At 45.2% G+C, this 19,154-nt stretch overlaps 1 protein-coding gene across 1 annotated transcript; it reads right to left on the reverse strand.

Moving 5' to 3' along the window:
* Window positions 1-838: 838 nt before the first annotated feature.
* On the reverse strand, window positions 839-17,604 carry LOC139365823 (putative uncharacterized protein DDB_G0286901). The gene is made up of 5 exons (XM_071102893.1): window positions 17,481-17,604; window positions 16,946-17,019; window positions 12,603-12,775; window positions 8,559-12,058; window positions 839-948 (listed from the first exon to the last, which is right to left on the reverse strand). The coding sequence occupies exons 1-5, from the start codon at window positions 17,602-17,604 to the stop codon at window positions 839-841; spliced, it is 3,981 nt and encodes a 1,326-aa protein (XP_070958994.1).
* Window positions 17,605-19,154: the final 1,550 nt, after the last annotated feature.

Consider the following 19,154-nt stretch of genomic DNA (forward strand, 5'->3'; position numbering starts at 1 on the left):
GGGCTGTTCATCCTCCTGTCCTGCCTGACATCTCTGTCTCTCCTCGGGGAGTTGGCTGTCGTGCATCTACCTCCCCCTCCACATGGCCCTCTGGCTCCAGTTGAGGGCTGTTCATCCTCCTGTCCTGCCTGACATCTCTGTCTCTCCTCGGGGAGTTGGCTGTCGTGCATCTACCTCCCCCTCCACATGGCCCTCTGGCTCCAGTTGAGGGCTGTTCATCCTCCTGTCCTGCCTGACATCTCTGTCTCTCCTCGGGGAGTTGGCTGTCGTGCATCTACCTCCCCCTCCACATGGCCCTCTGGCTCCAGTTGAGGGCTGTTCATCCTCCTGTCCTGCCTGACATCTCTGTCTCTCCTCGGGGAGTTGGCTGTCGTGCATCTACCTCCCCCTCCACATGGCCCTCTGGCTCCAGTTGAGGACTGTTCATCCTCCTGTCCTGCCTGACATCTCTGTCTCTCCTCGGGGAGTTGGCTGTCGTGCATCTACCTCCCCCTCCACATGACCCTCTGGCTCCAGTTGAGGGCTGTTCATCCTCCTGTCCTGCCTGACATCTCTGTCTCTCCTCGGGGAGTTGGCAGTCGTGCATCTACCTCCCCTCCACATGGCCCTCTGGCTCCAGTTGATGGCTGTTCATCCTCCTGTCCTGCCTGACATCTCTGTCTCTCCTCGGGGAGTTGGCTGTCGTGCATCTACCTCCCCCTCCACATGGCCCTCTGGCTCCAGTTGAGGGCTGTTAATCCTCCTGTCCTGCCTGACATCTCTGTCTCTCCTCGGGGACTTGGCTGTCGTGCATCTACCTCCCCCTCCACATGGCCTTCTGGCTCCAGTTGAGGGCTGTTCATCCTCCTGTCCTGCCTGACATCTCTGTCCCTCCTCGGGGAGTTGGCTGTCGTGCATCTACCTCCCCCTCCACATGGCCCTCTGGCTCCAGAGGCTCCCAGCCACATGCTACACAATCACAGGAAGTTATTGACAACAGTTGGCGACCACACCACCTGTGTCCAACCTGCACAGGATTCTGGATCTTAATTAGCTCGTCTTGGCCAGGCGCGCACACACACACACACACACACACACACACACACACACACACACACACACACACACACACACACACAAACAATTATACACACACAAAGGCATCTAACTGGTGTCCAGCTCCACAAATTCATTTAGCCAACACACTCTTTAACAAACACATGCCCGCATACAGTGTATCGTATACCTCCAAGAGCTGTAGCAGATGGCTGTAAAGAGATACCTGGAGACTCTCCTATTTCTCCTGCTGTTGATGTGCAGGTTATCTTATGCTAAGAAGCCCACAGAGCGATACTATAGCACAGGGATCATGAACTAGATTCAGCCACAGGCCAATTTTTTCTTGAGTGGATGGTCAGGGGGCTGGAACATAATAACAAATCATTTGTAGCCTGCAAATTGACTGCAAGAAACCCAAACAGATTTACTGTTTGACTAAAACCTAATCACTTCAAACTTTTTTTGTATAAGATCACGTCGTGTCTCTCTATTATGCGTGAGAATGCTTGTGTATTTTTGTCTTTTATGTCCAACAATGCAACTTTTTTTATTTTTTTTAAATAGCTCAGGCCAACTTAGGGGGCCAACTGGCGCCCCAAGGGTTGCCAGTTTGGGAACTCTGCTATAGCAGAACTGGAGTTGAGCACACCCGATTTAGCTACAATAGTTAGTTGACAGTATTATTTGGTGTTCATTGAATACAATATTTTGATAGAGCAGCACAAGTGTTCCAATATCTTTATTGATCTCTATAATTATATATTCATATATTTATTCATGTATTTATTCTTAATTAAAATAACCTTATCGTCTGATGGAGAGAGGCAGAGAATTCTAAATGAGTCAGGTTAATTTATATGCAAATGGCAATGAAAATTAAAGTCAAATTAAAGATCTTTGCGGATGACAAACACCCAAACATCGCACACACCATGTTTTGCACACACACTAATTTTAGATATCATCATTGACAGCTACTTATGAGTGGCAGTGACAGTGGTTCATATTCAGGCCAAGGCTGAGTAACCCATCATCACTGTTGGAGACAGTAACTACATGGGTAGCAATAGGGTAGCAATAGGGTAGCAATAGCCACTAATAGGGTAGCAATAGCCACTAATAGGGTAGCAATAGGGTAGCAATAGCCACTAATAGGGTAGCAATAGCCACTAATAGGGTAGCAATAGCCACTTTTTTTACCATTCTCACTCTCTCTCTCTCTCTCTCTCTCTCTCTCTCTCTCTCTCTCTCTCTCTCTCTGTCACCTGTCACCTGGCTCAGGAGCTCAGGACATGGGGTGTGGTGGGCCATGCAGCCATCCAGCCATCGTTCCTCTGATGATCAAAGGAGTCGCAGTGTCCTTGACTAAAAGCCCCAGAGGCTCTCTCTTTTTAACCGCTGAAATCTAGGAGCAGCAATTAAAACTATTTCCATGTTAACTTTCTCTTCCCCCCCTTCTCTCTCCTTTTCTCTCTTTGTTTCTCTCTCTCTCTCTCTCTCGTTCATTCTCAATTGCTCTCTTTCTCTTTCTTTCTCTCTTTCTCTCCCTATCTTTATCTCTCTCCATTTCTCTCTCCTTCCTTTCCTCTTTTGTAACAGGTGCATAATGAAGATGTCAGTCAATTAGTAGTGGATTATTTCCCTCTGATTAAGTGTACACAAGGAGGGTGCATATGTTTGATCTCCCGTATGTATACCATCTTATTTTCACATTTTTAATTCATTATTTATGCCTCGCAGACAGAACAAGTTTGATGAACATAAAGCTTGAAAACCAAGTTCATGAAAACAAACACAGAAATACAGAAAACGCAAAAGCTGTACATTATTCAACAGATGTTTGTTGATATCTTTGACAACACAGATCTGTCAGTACGGAAAACCATTGTGCCAGAAATGTGAGAGCTGGGTATATCTGAGTAAAAAAAAAAAAATCTGTGTTGGATGGCGGAGAGAAAGATCTTTATTATTCTGTGACAGAAACAGAGACGTTCAAAGAAACAGTGAAACATTTGTGGAGATTCAGAGACGGTGCAGCAAAGCAGGGGGTATTCACAGACACCGGCAGTATTCTACGGGCTACCAAGCTCTCCACAGGACCACCATACCGCCTGACCATGTCATCATAGAACTACAGACAGCGCACGTTCTGGAATACAGAGGATATCTAGAGCTCTAGAATGTTTAGAAAATAACGTGTTCTGGAAAGTTCTGGAATAAAGAGAATATCTGGAGCTCTGGCATGTTTAGGAAATAATGTGTTCTGGAAAGTTCTGGAATACTCGGTTGAACACTCAGTGTTACTACTATTTTCTCCAGGACTTTCGAGTTGGTATCTACACTTCTCTTTTCATTTTCATCGCTCTAGGCTACATTCATCAAAGTAATGTGCTTTTAACTGTCCTTGCTCCGGGGCTCTTCATATAACCAGTGGCATCAGCTCAGCTAAACCTAGGGTATGGCATAATGGGGTGTGTAGAAATATGACCACCAGTTGAAGGTCATTTACTGTACTTCTGCATAATGACAGAAATGTCCCCCGGACAATATCACCGCAATATGTGTATAGGTTTATATTAGGTTTAAAGGTCTGTGGAATATCGTGTACAATGTACTACTCAACTTCATCATACTGTCACGACTCCCGCCGAAGTCGGTTCCTTTCCTTGTTCGGTGTTCAGTGTTCGGCGGTCGACGTCACCGGTCTTCTAGCCATCGCCGCTACAGTGACTCATTTAGCCTAGTTGTGGAACAGTGCAACATGAAATAGAGGCATAAGACTTGCTCTGCATTCAGAGATGTTCCTGATATTGTCGGCGCCCAGATAGTTGTTTTTGCATCAGCCTGTCTGCATTATTAGCAGGGGGAGGGTACATCGACCGGCTCGGAGAATATTGAAACATTTTGTAATCTACAAGACTTCTCCGAGAATATTAATATTGCAACATAGTAGCCAACGTGGAGGTGGGGTCGCAAATGTTTTTCCCCGGGCCAGCTTCTTTCTGTGTGTTGTGTCATCGTGTTGCCTACTGCAGCATCTGGGTGCTCATTATATACAACAAAACAGCCATACATTCACATTATAGCTACACAACTTTGTAATATTTAATGTCTTTATTTTATTTTATTTCACCTTTATTTAACTAGGCAAGTCAGGTAAGAACAAATTCTTATTTAATGACGTTTTGTCAGCAAGACTGACAATTACACTTTAATCTAGCATGTTCAGAAAATCATCCAATAGAAGAGCATTCTGCTTGTGACAGAGGTGCAAATATAATGAAGAGGGATAGACAGAAAGGGACATATCACATTTTTATTCAGGAAGATGGACAAGCAAGACTGATAGAGTGAGAGGTGGAAATGCATTAAACCAGAGGCAGGTAAGCTACAGGTAGAGATGAAGGCAGAGGATGATGATGTAGGCCTACAGCAAGACGTTAAAAAAGTTAGAGTAACTAGGCAATTATTCACAATTTGAATCATCTCAATTATAATTTGTTATAGCCTATAATTATTATTGTCTTTGAAGCCATAAACATGACATGTACTGTATTTGGGGGAGATGCTTTAAATAACAAATTGTTCAGTTCTTTATTTTATACCAATAGACCTACATTAATAAATGAAAATAACAATTAGGCTTACAGCTATCACAACCTATATTTTATAGGAGGGCAACCCACCTCCCAATTCCCAATTCTATTTACATGGCGCTGGATTATTTCATTTTGCGAACTACATGGAAACGCTAATACGGGATTGGTAAAGGCCCAGTGCACTACTTTTGTTATACAGCCAAAGGGTCCTTCCACTTTGAACAAAACTCCTTGAGGGTGAAAGCCAGACATTGTACATCTATGTACCAGTCATGCACCCACATAACACTGAACTGGCGATACCTTGACAAGATCACAGAATACATATTCCTGTTGAGTTAACAGTGACATTATTATGACAGGGCAGAGAAGCGACTGTCTTTGAATTATTTTGAGATCCGTCTGAAACAATTAAAGTGAATTAGAGGTCTTCTGTCGGACTAGTTGAATAATTTATCAATTCTAATTACCCTGGCAGAATTAAACAAGTCTTATTATGCATGTAAATTATAGCTGTTTAAAATATTTTTATGTTTTCATGGATAGTGCCTTTGAATTATCAAGGTAGAAAAGCAGTATGTTAATGACCTTGGTGATGTTCTTTGAGTCAGGGCCGGATCAAGGCATAAGCGACATAAGGAACTCAGTCGGGGTCTCAACTTACTGTTGAGAGTTAGAATAGTAGAATACACAAGGTGCATATACAAAATATGGCTGTGCATGAGAATTTTTTATCTTGTTATGTCAGTCACTGACAGTCACTCAATTTATCACGTTCCAGCTAACACATTTTAGATAGGTACGTTACTCTAGCCAACCAGGCACGCAGGGCACGTGCCCAGGGGCCCTGACCTCCAGGGGGCCCCCATTGATTTTGTTAGTCTCTTTCACTCAGATATCATTAACATTGCATAAGTAATGGAAAAATGTGTAGAATTGCAGGATATTAGTTTTAAAACTGCAAAAATGTTCTCTCTGCCCCATGTAAAAATGTGTAGAATTGCATGAAATGTGTCAAAGAAATAGAAATATATTTCCGACACACAGCAAAATGTGTAGAATTGCGGTGAATTTTCTCAAGAGGGAAGGCCACTAAAATGTTTTTTTTTTGGGTGGGGGGCAACCAAATCTCGTTTAGGGCCCCCAGATTAGAAGGCTAATTTGTCATCATAATGAGTATGTTACTGGCAGGCATTATGTGAATACCTAGCTAGCAATTTCTATATACGAGTATCTATGAACAGCTGGTACGTAGATACAGGAGAGGATGATGATTTGGGGTGTGAGAGGGTGCAGAATGATGTTGCTGTAACTTAGTTCACCTGAAGGTATTTCATTATTACGGATCACTTTCCACCGGTCTCCTTTTTTCTCTGAGTGTTTGGGGAATGTACAGTAAAGGTTGGGAATATGGGAAGGCAGTGTTCTCAGTGTTCCATCCACCAGACTTGTATCACTTGCTGTAATTGGTCAGAGACTCTTCATTAGAGCACTTAGAGGCTCTGACTCCTAGAGGAAACATCTACAGCTGTGTTACACACACTTAACACAGTCCCTAACTACAGTAATGTGGCAGCCCATCTCCAATCCAATTTAGACTTAATTACACACTTAAGTGAACGAACGAGAGGAGAGCAAGAAGACATAGCAAAATTCAAAATGTTTTGAGTAAAAAAATACCTGAGGCACAAAGTAAATAAAAGGATAAAGAGGAAAATGTAAAGCATTTATCTTTCAAATGAGCAATTACACTTTAATCTAGCATGTTCAGAAAATCAGCCAATAGAAGAGCATTCTGCTTGTGACAGAGGTGCAAATATAATGAAGAGGGATAGACAGAAAGGGAAAGAAAGAGAAGTAAATAACTGTCTGAAGGAGAGGAATTGTGATAGTGCTCACGCAAGTCACACAAACCTCACAACGCCTTAGCAGTTTCTTAAAAAGGCAAAACACATTTTAAATCCCCCAAAAAGTTCAATGGAGTGAGATGACCTTTCTTTGAGTAAGCTGTCACACATAGTTCCCTTAGTGTCAGACAGTACAAAGAGATCACAACACAGAGAGCAATTTAGGCCTTTTTTACACATCAATTACTGGTAGACCAGGGCATTCTGTCATAGCTTTTGATCTAGAAACGGAGACCGCTCACTGTGTTCTGCAATAATATCGCACGGTCTCACTTCAGTATCCCACGTTTGTCCAGGGGAGGAAAAACGTCAAATTTCTACCGTTACATTTAGGCATTCATTCCACTTGTTTAAGGTAAGGGTGACGGTTTGTGATGATAAGGGATGTCATTATAGCAACCCATGATCTAACTGAGTTTGAGTACAATACATGATCATGTTAGTTGCTGCTAACATTACATGGTTGTTTAACTGCCAGGCAAGAGTGTTAGAACATGTCATGTCGTGTCCCCTTTAAAATGAATAAGGCACATACTACCCTTATGCATAGCTCGGCTTCTGTTCAGTCACTTATTAAGTGATGCTACCAGCTTGTTACACCTCTGTGCGCGTGCACACACACACACACACACACTCACACTCACACTCACACACACACTCACACACACACACACACACACACACACACACACACACACACACACACACACACACACACACACACAGACACACACACACACACACACACAGTATGTAAATCATAATGCAATAGTGTATTGAGAGGTAAGAGTACATGTTGATGGATGACTCCAGGTTTTACATCCCTATTTTGTGGTAAAATGCTGAGTGGACTGAATGGATCTGGTGCAATGGACTCATCCATCACTGGCCTTCAGAGGGGGGATGGAGGGGACCATCAAGGCCTTTTATTTAATGGAAGTCACACTGAACATATGGACTGTACATATGGACTGTCTTTTATCGAAACAAAGACTAAGCAAACATGGCCAATCAGTTTTTTAGTGGTTTCAACATTGAGTGGAGCCTGTTTGTAATTTGCATTTATGAATACCAAATAAAACTTTAATACATGGAACTTATTTTCTTGAGTGCCTCAGCCAGGAATTTACTTGAGTAGCTAGAACACTTAACGTGAACAGTCTGATTTATTAAGGCCCGACAAAATGAGTGTACGTTGACAGAATATACATACCAAGCTAGGTGAGTTGCTTAAGCATTAAGAAAGGCCTTTCGTGGTCGTCTGTCTGGATGACTGAGCCAGTGGCGGAGACATGAAGTGGCAGAGACATGAAGTGGCGGGTGACGGGCATTCTGCCGGTTTCTGAGTACCGCTGTGCCCACGTCCGGTCTGAGTAATACGGCACCTCTCGGTAGTGTAGTGCGGTAGAGCTGCCTGGCACCATATGGCATGGCATGCGGTTCAGTGCCCAGGATTGATTGGAGCAGAGTGGAGAGAGAGGAAGTGAGGGATCCTAATTGGGTGTTTTCTCAACCAGATGCACAATAAATGCTGTGTAGAACAAGATTATCATCAGGATCACGTGGTAAGGAAGGGAAGGAAGAAGAGCCAGACTGGTGGAGGGAGGCTTGAAAACTCTATCTACCTGTGAGAGCTGGGACAGAGGAGTGAGAGACAGAACAACAGATTCACAGGCCTATCTGTAGCTACGTGCTGGTGGGAGGAGCTATAGGAGGACGGTCTCATTGTAATGGCTGGAAAGGAATAAATGGAACATGTGGTTCCAATATGTTTGATATGTTTTATAATGTTCCATTTATTTCATTACAGCCATTACAATGAGCCCGTCCTCCTATAGCTCCTCCCACCAGCCTGCTCTGCTGTACATGCTTGAGTGAGTGTGTGTCGGGGTAGATGAGACAATTATTGTCAACGTGTGGAGATCCTCTGCCAAGCTCAGTGTAATAGTGCATTGTACTAATTAGTTATATACAATATACAGTAGTAGCACGTTGTTTCTGAGGCTGTTGTTACTGCGGCTGTTGTTACTGCAGCTGTTGTTACTGAGGCTGTTGTTACTGAGGCTGTTGTTACTGAGGCTATTGTTACTGAGGCTGTTGTTACTGAGGCTGTTGTTACTGAGGCTGTTGTTACTGCCGCTGTTGTTACTGCGGCTGTTGTTACTGAGGCTGTTGTTACTGAGACTGTTGTTACTGAGGCTGTTGTTACTGCGGCTATTGTTACTGAGGCTGTTGTTACTGAGGCTGTTGTTACTGAGGCTGTTGTTACTGCAGCTGTTGTGACTGAGGCTGTTGTTACTGAGGCTGTTGTTACTGAGGCTGTTGTTACTGAGGCTGTTGTTACTGCGGGTGTTGTTAATGCCGCTGTTGTTACTGCGGCTGTTGTTACTGAGGCTGTTGTTTCTGTGGCTGTTGTTACTGCGGCTGTTGTTACTGAGGCGGTTGTTAGTGTGGCTGTTGTTACTGAGGCTGTTGTTACTGAGGCGGTTGTTACTGCGGCTGTTGTTACTGCCGCTGTTGTTACTGCCGCTGTTGTTACTGAGGCTGTTGTTACTGCCACTGTTGTTACTGAGGCGGTTGTTACTGCGGCTGTTGTTACTGAGGCTGTTGTTACTGAGGCTGTTGTTACTGCGGCTGTTGTTACTGCCGCTGTTGTTACTGCCGCTGTTGTTACTGAGGCTGTTGTTACTGCCGCTGTTGTTACTGCGGCTGTTGTTACTGCCACTGGTGTTACTGAGGCTGTTGTTACTGAGGCTGTTGTTACTGAGGCTGGTGTTACTGCCGCTTTTGTTACTGCAGCTTTTGTTACTGCGGGTGTGATTACTGCCGCTGTTGTTACTGGGGCTGTTGTTACTGAGGCTGTTGTTACTGAGAATGTTGTTACTGCGGGTGTTGTTACTGAGGCTGTTGTTACTGAGGCTGTTGTTACTAAGGCTGTTGTTACTGAGGCTGTTGTTACTGCCGCTTTTGTTACTGCGGCTGTTGTTACTGCGGGTGTTGTTACTGCCCCTGTTGTTACTGCCGCTGTTGTTACTGCCGCTGTTGTTACTGAGGCTGTTGTTACTGAGGCTGTTGTTACTGAGGCTGTTGTTACTGCCGCTTTTGTTACTGCGGCTGTTGTTACTGCGGGTATTGCTACTGTCGCTGTTGTTACTGGGGCTGTTGTTACTGAGGCTGTTGTTACTGAGGCTGTTGTTACTGAGGCTGTTGTTACTGCCGCTGTTGTTACTGAGGCTGTTGTTACTGAGGCTGTTGTTACTGAGGCTGTTGTTACTGCCACTGTTGTTACTGAGGCTGTTGTTACTGCCGCTGTTGTTACTGCGGCTGTTGTTACTGAGGCTGTTGTTACTGAGGCTGTTGTTACTGCGGGTGTTGTTACTGCGGGTGTTGTTACTGAGGCTGTTGTTACTGCGGCTGTTGTTACTGAGGCTGTTGTTAATGAGGCTGTTGTTACTGAGGCTGTTGTTACTGCGGGTGTTGTTACTGAGGCTGTTGTTACTGAGGCAGTTGTTACTGAGGCTGTTGTTACTGCGGGTGTTGTTACTGCGGGTGTTGTTACTGTGGCTGTTGTTACTGAGGCCGTTGTTACTGAGGCTGTTGTTACTGAGGCCGTTGTTACTGAGGCCGTTGTTACTGAGGCTGTTGTTACTGAGGCCATGGTTACTGAGGCTGTTGTTACTGAGGCCATGGTTGCTGAGGCTGTTGTTACTGCGGCTGTTGTTACTGCGGCTGTTGTTACTGAGGCTGTTGTTACTGCGGGTGTTGTTACTGAGGCTGTTGTTACTGAGGCTGTTGTTACTAAGGCTGTTGTTACTGAGGCTGTTGTTACTGCCGCTTTTGTTACTGCGGCTGTTGTTACTGCGGGTGTTGTTACTGCCGCTGTTGTTACTGCCGCTGTTGTTACTGCCACTGTTGTTACTGAGGCTGTTGTTACTGAGGCTGTTGTTACTGCCGCTTTTGTTACTGCGGCTGTTGTTACTGCGGGTATTGTTACTGTCGCTGTTGTTACTGGGGCTGTTGTTACTGAGGCTGTTGTTACTGAGGCTGTTGTTACTGAGGCTGTTGTTACTGCCGCTGTTGTTACTGAGGCTGTTGTTACTGAGGCTGTTGTTACTGAGGCTGTTGTTACTGCCACTGTTGTTACTGAGGCTGTTGTTACTGCCGCTGTTGTTACTGCGGCTGTTGTTACTGAGGCTGTTGTTACTGAGGCTGTTGTTACTGCGGGTGTTGTTACTGCGGGTGTTGTTACTGAGGCTGTTGTTTCTGCGGCTGTTGTTACTGAGGCTGTTGTTAATGAGGCTGTTGTTACTGAGGCTGTTGTTACTGCGGGTGTTGTTACTGAGGCTGTTGTTACTGAGGCAGTTGTTACTGAGGCTGTTGTTACTGCGGGTGTTGTTACTGCGGGTGTTGTTACTGTGGCTGTTGTTACTGAGGCCGTTGTTACTGAGGCTGTTGTTACTGAGGCCGTTGTTACTGAGGCCGTTGTTACTGAGGCTGTTGTTACTGAGGCCATGGTTACTGAGGCTGTTGTTACTGAGGCCATGGTTACTGAGGCTGTTTTTACTGCGGCTGTTGTTACTGCGGCTGTTGTTACTGAGGCGGTTGTTACTGCGGCTGTTGTTACTGCGGCGGTTGTTACTGCGGCTGTTGTTACTGAGGCTGTTGTTACTGAGGCGGTTGTTACTGCGGCTGTTGTTACTGCCTCTGTTGTTACTGCCGCTGTTGTTACTGAGGCTGTTGTTACTGCCGCTGTTGTTACTGAGGCGGTTGTTACTGCGGCTGTTGTTACTGAGGCTGTTGTTACTGAGGCGGTTGTTACTGCGGCTGTTGTTACTGCCGCTGTTGTTACTGCCACTGTTGTTACTGAGGCTGTTGTTACTGCCGCTGTTGTTACTGCGGCTGTTGTTACTGCCACTGGTGTTACTGAGGCTGTTGTTACTGAGGCTGTTGTTACTGAGGCTGGTGTTACTGCCGCTTTTGTTACTGCGGCTTTTGTTACTGCGGGTGTGATTACTGCCGCTGTTGTTACTGGGGCTGTTGTTACTGAGGCTGTTGTTACTGAGGCTGTTGTTACTGCGGGTGTTGTTACTGAGGCTGTTGTTACTGAGGCTGTTGTTACTAAGGCTGTTGTTACTGAGGCTGTTGTTACTGCCGCTTTTGTTACTGCGGCTGTTGTTACTGCGGGTGTTGTTACTGCCGCTGTTGTTACTGCCGCTGTTGTTACTGCCGCTGTTGTTACTGAGGCTGTTGTTACTGAGGCTGTTGTTACTGAGGCTGTTGTTACTGAGGCTGTTGTTACTGCCGCTTTTGTTACTGCGGCTGTTGTTACTGCGGGTGTTGTTACTGTGGCTGTTGTTACTGAGGCCGTTGTTACTGAGGCTGTTGTTACTGAGGCCGTTGTTACTGAGGCCGTTGTTACTGAGGCTGTTGTTATTGAGGCCATGGTTACTGAGGCTGTTGTTACTGAGGCCATGGTTACTGAGGCTGTTGTTACTGAGGCTGTTGTTACTGCGGCTGTTGTTACTGAGGCTGTTGTTAATTAGGCTGTTGTTACTGAGGCTGTTGTTACTGCGGGTGTTGTTACTGAGGCTGTTGTTACTGCGGGTGTTGTTACTGCGGGTGTTGTTACTGCGGCTGTTGTTACTGCGGCTGTTGTTACTGCGGCCGTTGTTACTGAGGCCGTTGTTACTGTATCTCCTCTGATAGTTACCTACTTTTACATCCTCAACCCTTATTGTACTTTTTTGAGTCTTCATGTGTAGCATCTCGTCAGATATACCACTGTAGCATGTACAGACCATTCCCACCCCACGTCTTCTCACTCTCTATCTGATATTGTATTTATCTCAGTAGTTTGAGCGCGAGGCTCAGGCTCCAGAGCAGGGCCCTGGGTGAATTAGCATAGCCTATGATCTGGGGACAGCTCTGCATGGAGTGTGGAATTAGACTGGGGGTTAAGGGGATGAGTGTGACAGTGACTGCCTCTGATCCAGGACCAGACCATAATGAATGATTAGATAAAACCATGTTCCACACAGCTTATGGCTTTGAGTCCCACCGCCAACCGTCTAGCTTCTGCATCAAACCTCTGTTGTGGTTGAAACAACCCCTCGCCGTGCTGCGCCGTGCGTCTCCTATCTTAAAACACAACCCACTGAGCACATCCTGCTGTGTGAGAGATGCTGTGCCGGGGGCCCCTCCTGTGCTGTGACTGCTGCTGCTGCGTGAACTCTGATAGGTTAAATACACCACATAATATGTCATCGATGTCACGGGAAGAAGATCACAAGCTGGAGTATCAGGTGGAAGGGAACGTGTGCAGTAGCATAGCTACAGTATTTGATGTGGTGTCGGTTGGGGATATTCTCTCACTAAGTGGATAAACTACGTCTTGTTATGGTTATCCTGAGTGTTTTACCCACAAAGATATTTAGACAGGCTGTGTAAATGAATATACACCATAAGATCAACAGAAACAAAAATATGCTGTTTAGTATATATTCATTCATATATTCATGATTATTAAATACAGTTTTTTTTTTTAAGTGCTGTTTAACCAGACAAAACAGCCATTCGAAAACCGACTCATGCTCCCATAAAGCCACAGGGTCACGATAGAGGGGGACTCACACTTGGTTTATCTGAGTGAAATATGCAGCACATAATATCCATACCGCAGCCTTGTCTGGGGAAATTGACTCAGCAAACTTTCGCAGGGACTCGTAATTAATGGTCCATAAATAATTGAGTCCTTTAAAAGCAATTATCAGGCTGAGAGTGTGATGAAAAAGACTCACTACTTTAAATGGGGTCTGAAATTAGAAGAAACTATTTAGTCCTGAAGCTAGCGCAGGTCAGAGCGGTGCGGAACAGAGCAGAGGCACCTGGCCTCTAACAATGGCTGATTGGCGACCGTGCTCTCAATCAGAGCTTCGATCTAGATTAGCTGCCTTCATCCGAGTATGAACATTGCATTCAAATGTCCTAAAGGAGAAAGTCTGACTAACTGTAGCTTGTTTATGCCCAGACACTTTAAAAAAAACATGATCTAAAATTCATTTGTGAGGGGGAAAAAAACAGAATTATCTCCTTTCGTCCCGAGCCAACACTTTGCCCCCTGGGCACTGAACAAATGAATAAATGACAGAACGGGAAGAAAGAGAGAAAAGAGAAAAAATGAGAAAAATTCCATCTGTCCACAACATTCAAATGAGGCTGCTCCACAGGCTGCGTCTGGCTGTGCCTTTCACTACTCTAAAGGTGAAACTCTTTCTCTCCCTCCCTGTGTTATGCCCCGACACCCCCAGGGATGTGTCACTGGGAAGTGTTTTTACTTCTACCACTGACAGGGAGGGGAGGAGTGAGGAGGGAGAGAGGGAGACAAAGAGACAAAGGTGTGGGAGAGAGAGGGGAATAGAACTGAAAAAACACAATAATACCTCATTCTGTGCACCCACCTGTACAGTGGGATGAAGCCATGACTGCTGGTGCTGGGGCTGGTGGGAAGGGAACAGAACAGACTGTGTTGTTGATGAAGCCAAATCAGGGAGAAAATAGTACCCAGCAGCAGATGCGCCACTGGCATGGTTGGCATACCCTGCCTGTAATATTGATAAAGGTCAGAGGTCAAGTGGATGTGACCATTCCAGCTCAGCTGCTTCGTGTCAGAAGGAATTGAATTTCCTGTTCCCAGTCAGATGTTGGCAACGTCGGGACATGTCGTCCTGTGGGGGACAGAATTCTGCAGTTCATTTTAATATTTCCGTGGCTTCCCATGGGCAAAAGGATGGGTTCTTTTGTTTGTGTTTATCCTTGTTATTTCCAGTTATTCCTTGTTATTTCCAGTTATTTCTAGTTTTCTCTTGATACACTGCTATTGATTGTGCAATGTCTGTTTCTAAATCTCTGAGTAGATATGCCTTTCTGTAAATCTTACATTCATGGATGTTTGTGAATTTTCGAGAGGGTGAAAATACACCCTGTCCTTGAGCGTTTTGCAGCGTTCAACACTCAGTGTATTTGACGGATTTCGATAGCTTTGGACGAGATCCACCTGGCTGAGAGGGAAGGAAGATGTGTGTGAGTATATCTGCAGTGGCTGTTCCAGGCCATAGCTTCTCAATCAGCCAATTATTTACAGCAGGACACAATTGAGCCAGTCAACCAGTCCAACGCACCCATCAATTATACAGTAGCATTCCCAGAAATCAATTAAGCAATCAGTGGGAAACAAAGCTCTCTCTCTAAGACCCACTCTGTTCCAGGACCACCGGAATATGGAAAATCACCCCGTCTGTTCATAAAGAAAGTTCATCTCAAGATACTGCACAGCTTAATGGTGTCATTCCGAGCCATGCAGGAGTCAGGAGAGAGATGAACACAGTCATATTTGCAGAATATTTTTACACACACATACACGCACATGCACAGTCACGTATTGTAAGCACACAAAGATGATCAAACTCCCTCTAACAAGCACTCTCTCTCTCTCTCTCTGTCTCTCCCTTTCTTTCTCTCTCTCTCTCTCTGCTGTGCCCCAGGCGACCTCAGCGTGCGGGGCCAGAGCGGTCCAGCAGGGCATTGTGTTTCTTCCCTCTACCACATCACTCTGACTGTGTTAACTCGGAAGGCACTCAGTCGTGACGCAGGCACCTGCTCAGAGTACAAAGAGGGCCTGTTTGAGTGTAATGATTCCTAATGTACAATTATCCAGGTGCCAAGGAACATAAACATAACTACAAAATATTACCTCTCCATCAAGTACAGGGCTCAGCCATGCAGAAAGATACAGAGTGTATTACTGAGCAGTGGGCTCCCCCTTTGCCTACCGACACAGAGGTCAAAAACTACCGGCCTTAAGGCAGCGAGAGCAACGGTATGCACAATTGCAAAGACAAACACAGAACCGAACCAAGACAAACACAGAACCGAACGCGTGTTAATAAAGGCGCAAGCAGGTGTGACTAACGAAACGCTGAAAAAGGACGTCCCACCCTGGACATTCATCAAGTATGTACAGAGCGTTACGGAAACCCTGTCATGGGCTACAGTGTTTACGCTTCTCTTTATGTTATCCAATGACATACTTTGTTAGAAGACCTTGACATCCATTTCAAGACATTGCCTTCTCTCTTTCTCTACCCTCTCGCTCCCTCACCCCCCTCTCTCTCAATATCTTTCTCTCTCTTGCCAAAGCAAGTGAAAATAAAAATAAACAAATCAGGAATGAAGAGTAAACATTATTCTCTCTCTGTATATCACTCTCTCTCTCTCTCTCTCTCTCTCTCTCAAAAAAAAAAGTTCCAAAAGAATGAAGACATTTCAAATGTCATATTATGTCTATTTACAGTATTGTAAGGATGTAAAAACAGTTAAAGTACAAAAGGGAAAATAAATAAACAAATATAGGTTGTATTTACAGTGGTGTTTGTTCTTCACTGGTTGCCCTTTTCTTGTGGCAACACGTCAGAAATCTTGCTGTGATGGCACACTGTGGTATTTCACCCAATAAATAGGGGGTGTTCGTCAAAATTGGATAAATTCTTTGTGGATCTGTTTATTCTGAGGGAATATGTGTCTCTAAAATGGCCATATATTTGGCAGGAGGTTAGGTAGGGCAGCTCAGTTTCCACCTCAGATTCTATGGATTCTTCATTGAGCTGATTTCTGACGTGCTGTTCCTTCTTTTCCCATAGTGCATTTCTGTGTTGTTCTAGTGATTCACCATAGTGAAGGTGTAGGCTCAGGTTTCCTGGGTCTCCATGTTTTTGGTTGGAAAGGTTTCTCTATTTCTTTCTTAGGTTTTTGTATTCTTCATCAAACCATTTGCCACTGTTGCTCATTTTCTTAGGTTGACTTGCTAGACATGTTTAGATTTGATAGGGAAGCTGAGAGGTCAAATATACTGTTTATGTTTTCTATACTGTTTACACCTTCACTATATCAATGAAACATATTGTCCAGGAAGTTGTCTAGAAGGGATTGAATATGTTGTCGCCTAATTGTTTTTTGGTTTCCTTCCATCTATAGCATTTCTTAATGGTATTCAGTTACTTTGGCTTTGATGCCTCTGGACTGAGCATATCTGACTGTGAACGCTCTAAGAGACCCTGGGTTGAAGTCAGTGATAAAGTGGTGTACAGTACTACTGCCTAGAGATGAGCTATAGGTGTACCTACCAAAGGAGTTCCCTCAAAGCCTACCATTGACTATGTACATACCCAGCATCCAACAGAGCTGCAGTTGTGACCCATTTGTGTTAGTTATATTGTTGTAGTTGTGTCTAGGGGGGCATATGAGGGAAGGAATGCTGTCGGCTCTGGGTAGGTGTTTGCCCCCCTTTGTGCTGAGGGTGTCAGATTCTTGTCCAGTTCGGGCATTTAGGTCGCCACAGACTAGTACATGTCCCTGAGCCTGCAAATTGTTGCTCTCCCCCTCCAGGGTGGAGAAGCTGTCCTTGTTAAAGTAGAGGGATTCTATTGGGGAGATATAGTAGCACACATGAGGACATTTTTCTCTGTTGAGATCAATTCCTTATTCATTTCTAGCCAGATGTAAAATGTTCCTGTTTTGACTCATTTAACGTAGTGGGTTAGAACTGCTCTATAGCAAATTAGCTTGAGTCTCTCCCCTGTTTCACACCTGGTAGTTTGGTGGATGGGACTACCAGCTTTCTGTAACCTAGAGGGCAACCAGTGGATGTGACTCCTTTATATCATGTATCTTGTAGGATGACAATGTCTGTATTTCCAATTTCTTTGATGAAGTCTGGGTTCCTGCTCTTTAGGCCAAAGGCAGATGACCTCAGACCTTTTATATGACAGGATGAGATAGTAAAAGCTTTGTGTTCCATAGTGTCTAGTGTTGTTTTTGTGTGGTTTAGGCCCGGACCATCACAGTAGGTGTGAGCAGAGAATGTTGAGCATCTGATACATACCTCTTGGGTCGCAGGATGGGGCTTGGGAGGGTGTAATAGTGAGGGTTGGGCCTGTTGCTCTGCTCACGGCCTGGGCATATGTCCTGCTATCATGTTGAGGTCCTTGCCGCAGGGGCGGGGTCATTTGGTGGGCAGAAGGGGCAGAGGTCTGATATGGCGTAACCTATATAGGGTGTAGCCAGGGTTTGCTTGGGTGGTCTTAGCTGGTTGGGGTGTGGCTGGTGATGCTGTGGTCTGGGTGTAGGTCCTCTTGGCATGGGTTCTCTCGGTGCAGGTCCTTCAGGAGTGGGTTTTGCAGGTCTGGGAGGGTGTCTTGCTGGTCTGGGCAGGGTGTCTGTTGCTCTGTTGCTCCTGTGTGAGGTGCTGGAGCTACGGTTGAGGGTGACGTCCTTCAGGGTCCTGGCAAAAGTTGGGATTGCTGCCTTGTAGAGGTGGACCTGGTTGTAAAGGCTGTTCAGGTCCAGGGTGGAGTGGTGGGACAGGTAGACATTAGGTTTTGAGGCATAGTCTCACGAAATGCTTGCATTCACCTGCTGTATGGTGGCAGTGTAAAACTGTTTTTGTGGTAGTAGGGTGGAGATAACTACTTGTGCTTTGGGGGAAGTGGAAGAAGCTTTTTCAATAACTCATTTGAATGCTGTGGCTATCCTTTCCAGCTGGGCCCTCAGGTCATTTATGTGAATTATGATGTGGCTGGGGGACCCTATTCTGTTCTCTGACAACAGCTCTAGGTCATGCCTGTTTGGGAAAAAGTTTATCCTCTTCAATGTATTTGCCATTTGAGGCAATGAGGAGCACAATCTCTGGCTTTTGTGTGTCCTCAGTGGATGTGTGGGGGTTGTCAAGAGAGCTATCAGGGGAGCTGACAGGGGGGCTGTTAGGAGTGGGCGGGGTCTGTTGGGTTGGTGAGTCCTGTGTTGTCTGTCCCATTATGGTGTTGAGGCTGTGGTCCGGGTCTGAGGCGGGATGTTCTGCTGGCTTCTCTGGGGGAGTGTCCTGCTCTCTGTCACACTTCAACTTTGTCACCCCTTCAGTGCCATGTGTTCCTCTTTAACCTCTTGGACCCCCCCCCCCCCCTGGATCCGGGTTAATTGTCATCAACTACACTAAATAGCATAGTGCAACGGTCAAATAATCTTACTAGAAAATATTAATATTCATGAAATCACAAGTGAAATATAACGAAACACAGCTTAGCCTTTTGTTAATCACCCTGCCGTCTCAGATTTTGAAATTATGCTTTACAGCGAAAACAATACAAGCGTTTGTGTAAGTTTATCGATATACCAACAAAACATTATGTACACCTAGCGGCAGGTAACTTGGTCACGAAAATCAGAATCGCTTACCTTTGATGAGGGGGGGGGGGGGGGCTGTTGCGCTGGTCTGTTTTGTGGGTTTGTTCTGTCTGGATTGTATGGACTATCTCTCTGAGCTCCAACATGTCTCTCTCCAGCTCTGTGAGTTTATCCCTCTCAGTGATGGAGGAGCAGTGCAGTTGTGGGACCAGGGATGGTTCAGTGCTGGAGGGGGGGGGGGGGGGGGGGGGGGGATTATCCTCGTCTGCAGGACAGTTTGAAGAGGTGTGATCAGACTCACTCAGGGTGGGGGAGTTGTCACACAGAGCTTTTCCTGCTGTGCTCTCTCTTTGATCCCGTAAAAGTCCTGCTGAAA

The sequence above is a fragment of the Oncorhynchus clarkii genome, chromosome 14 (genome assembly GCF_045791955.1).
Source record: "Oncorhynchus clarkii lewisi isolate Uvic-CL-2024 chromosome 14, UVic_Ocla_1.0, whole genome shotgun sequence".
NCBI lineage: Eukaryota > Metazoa > Chordata > Actinopteri > Salmoniformes > Salmonidae > Oncorhynchus > Oncorhynchus clarkii.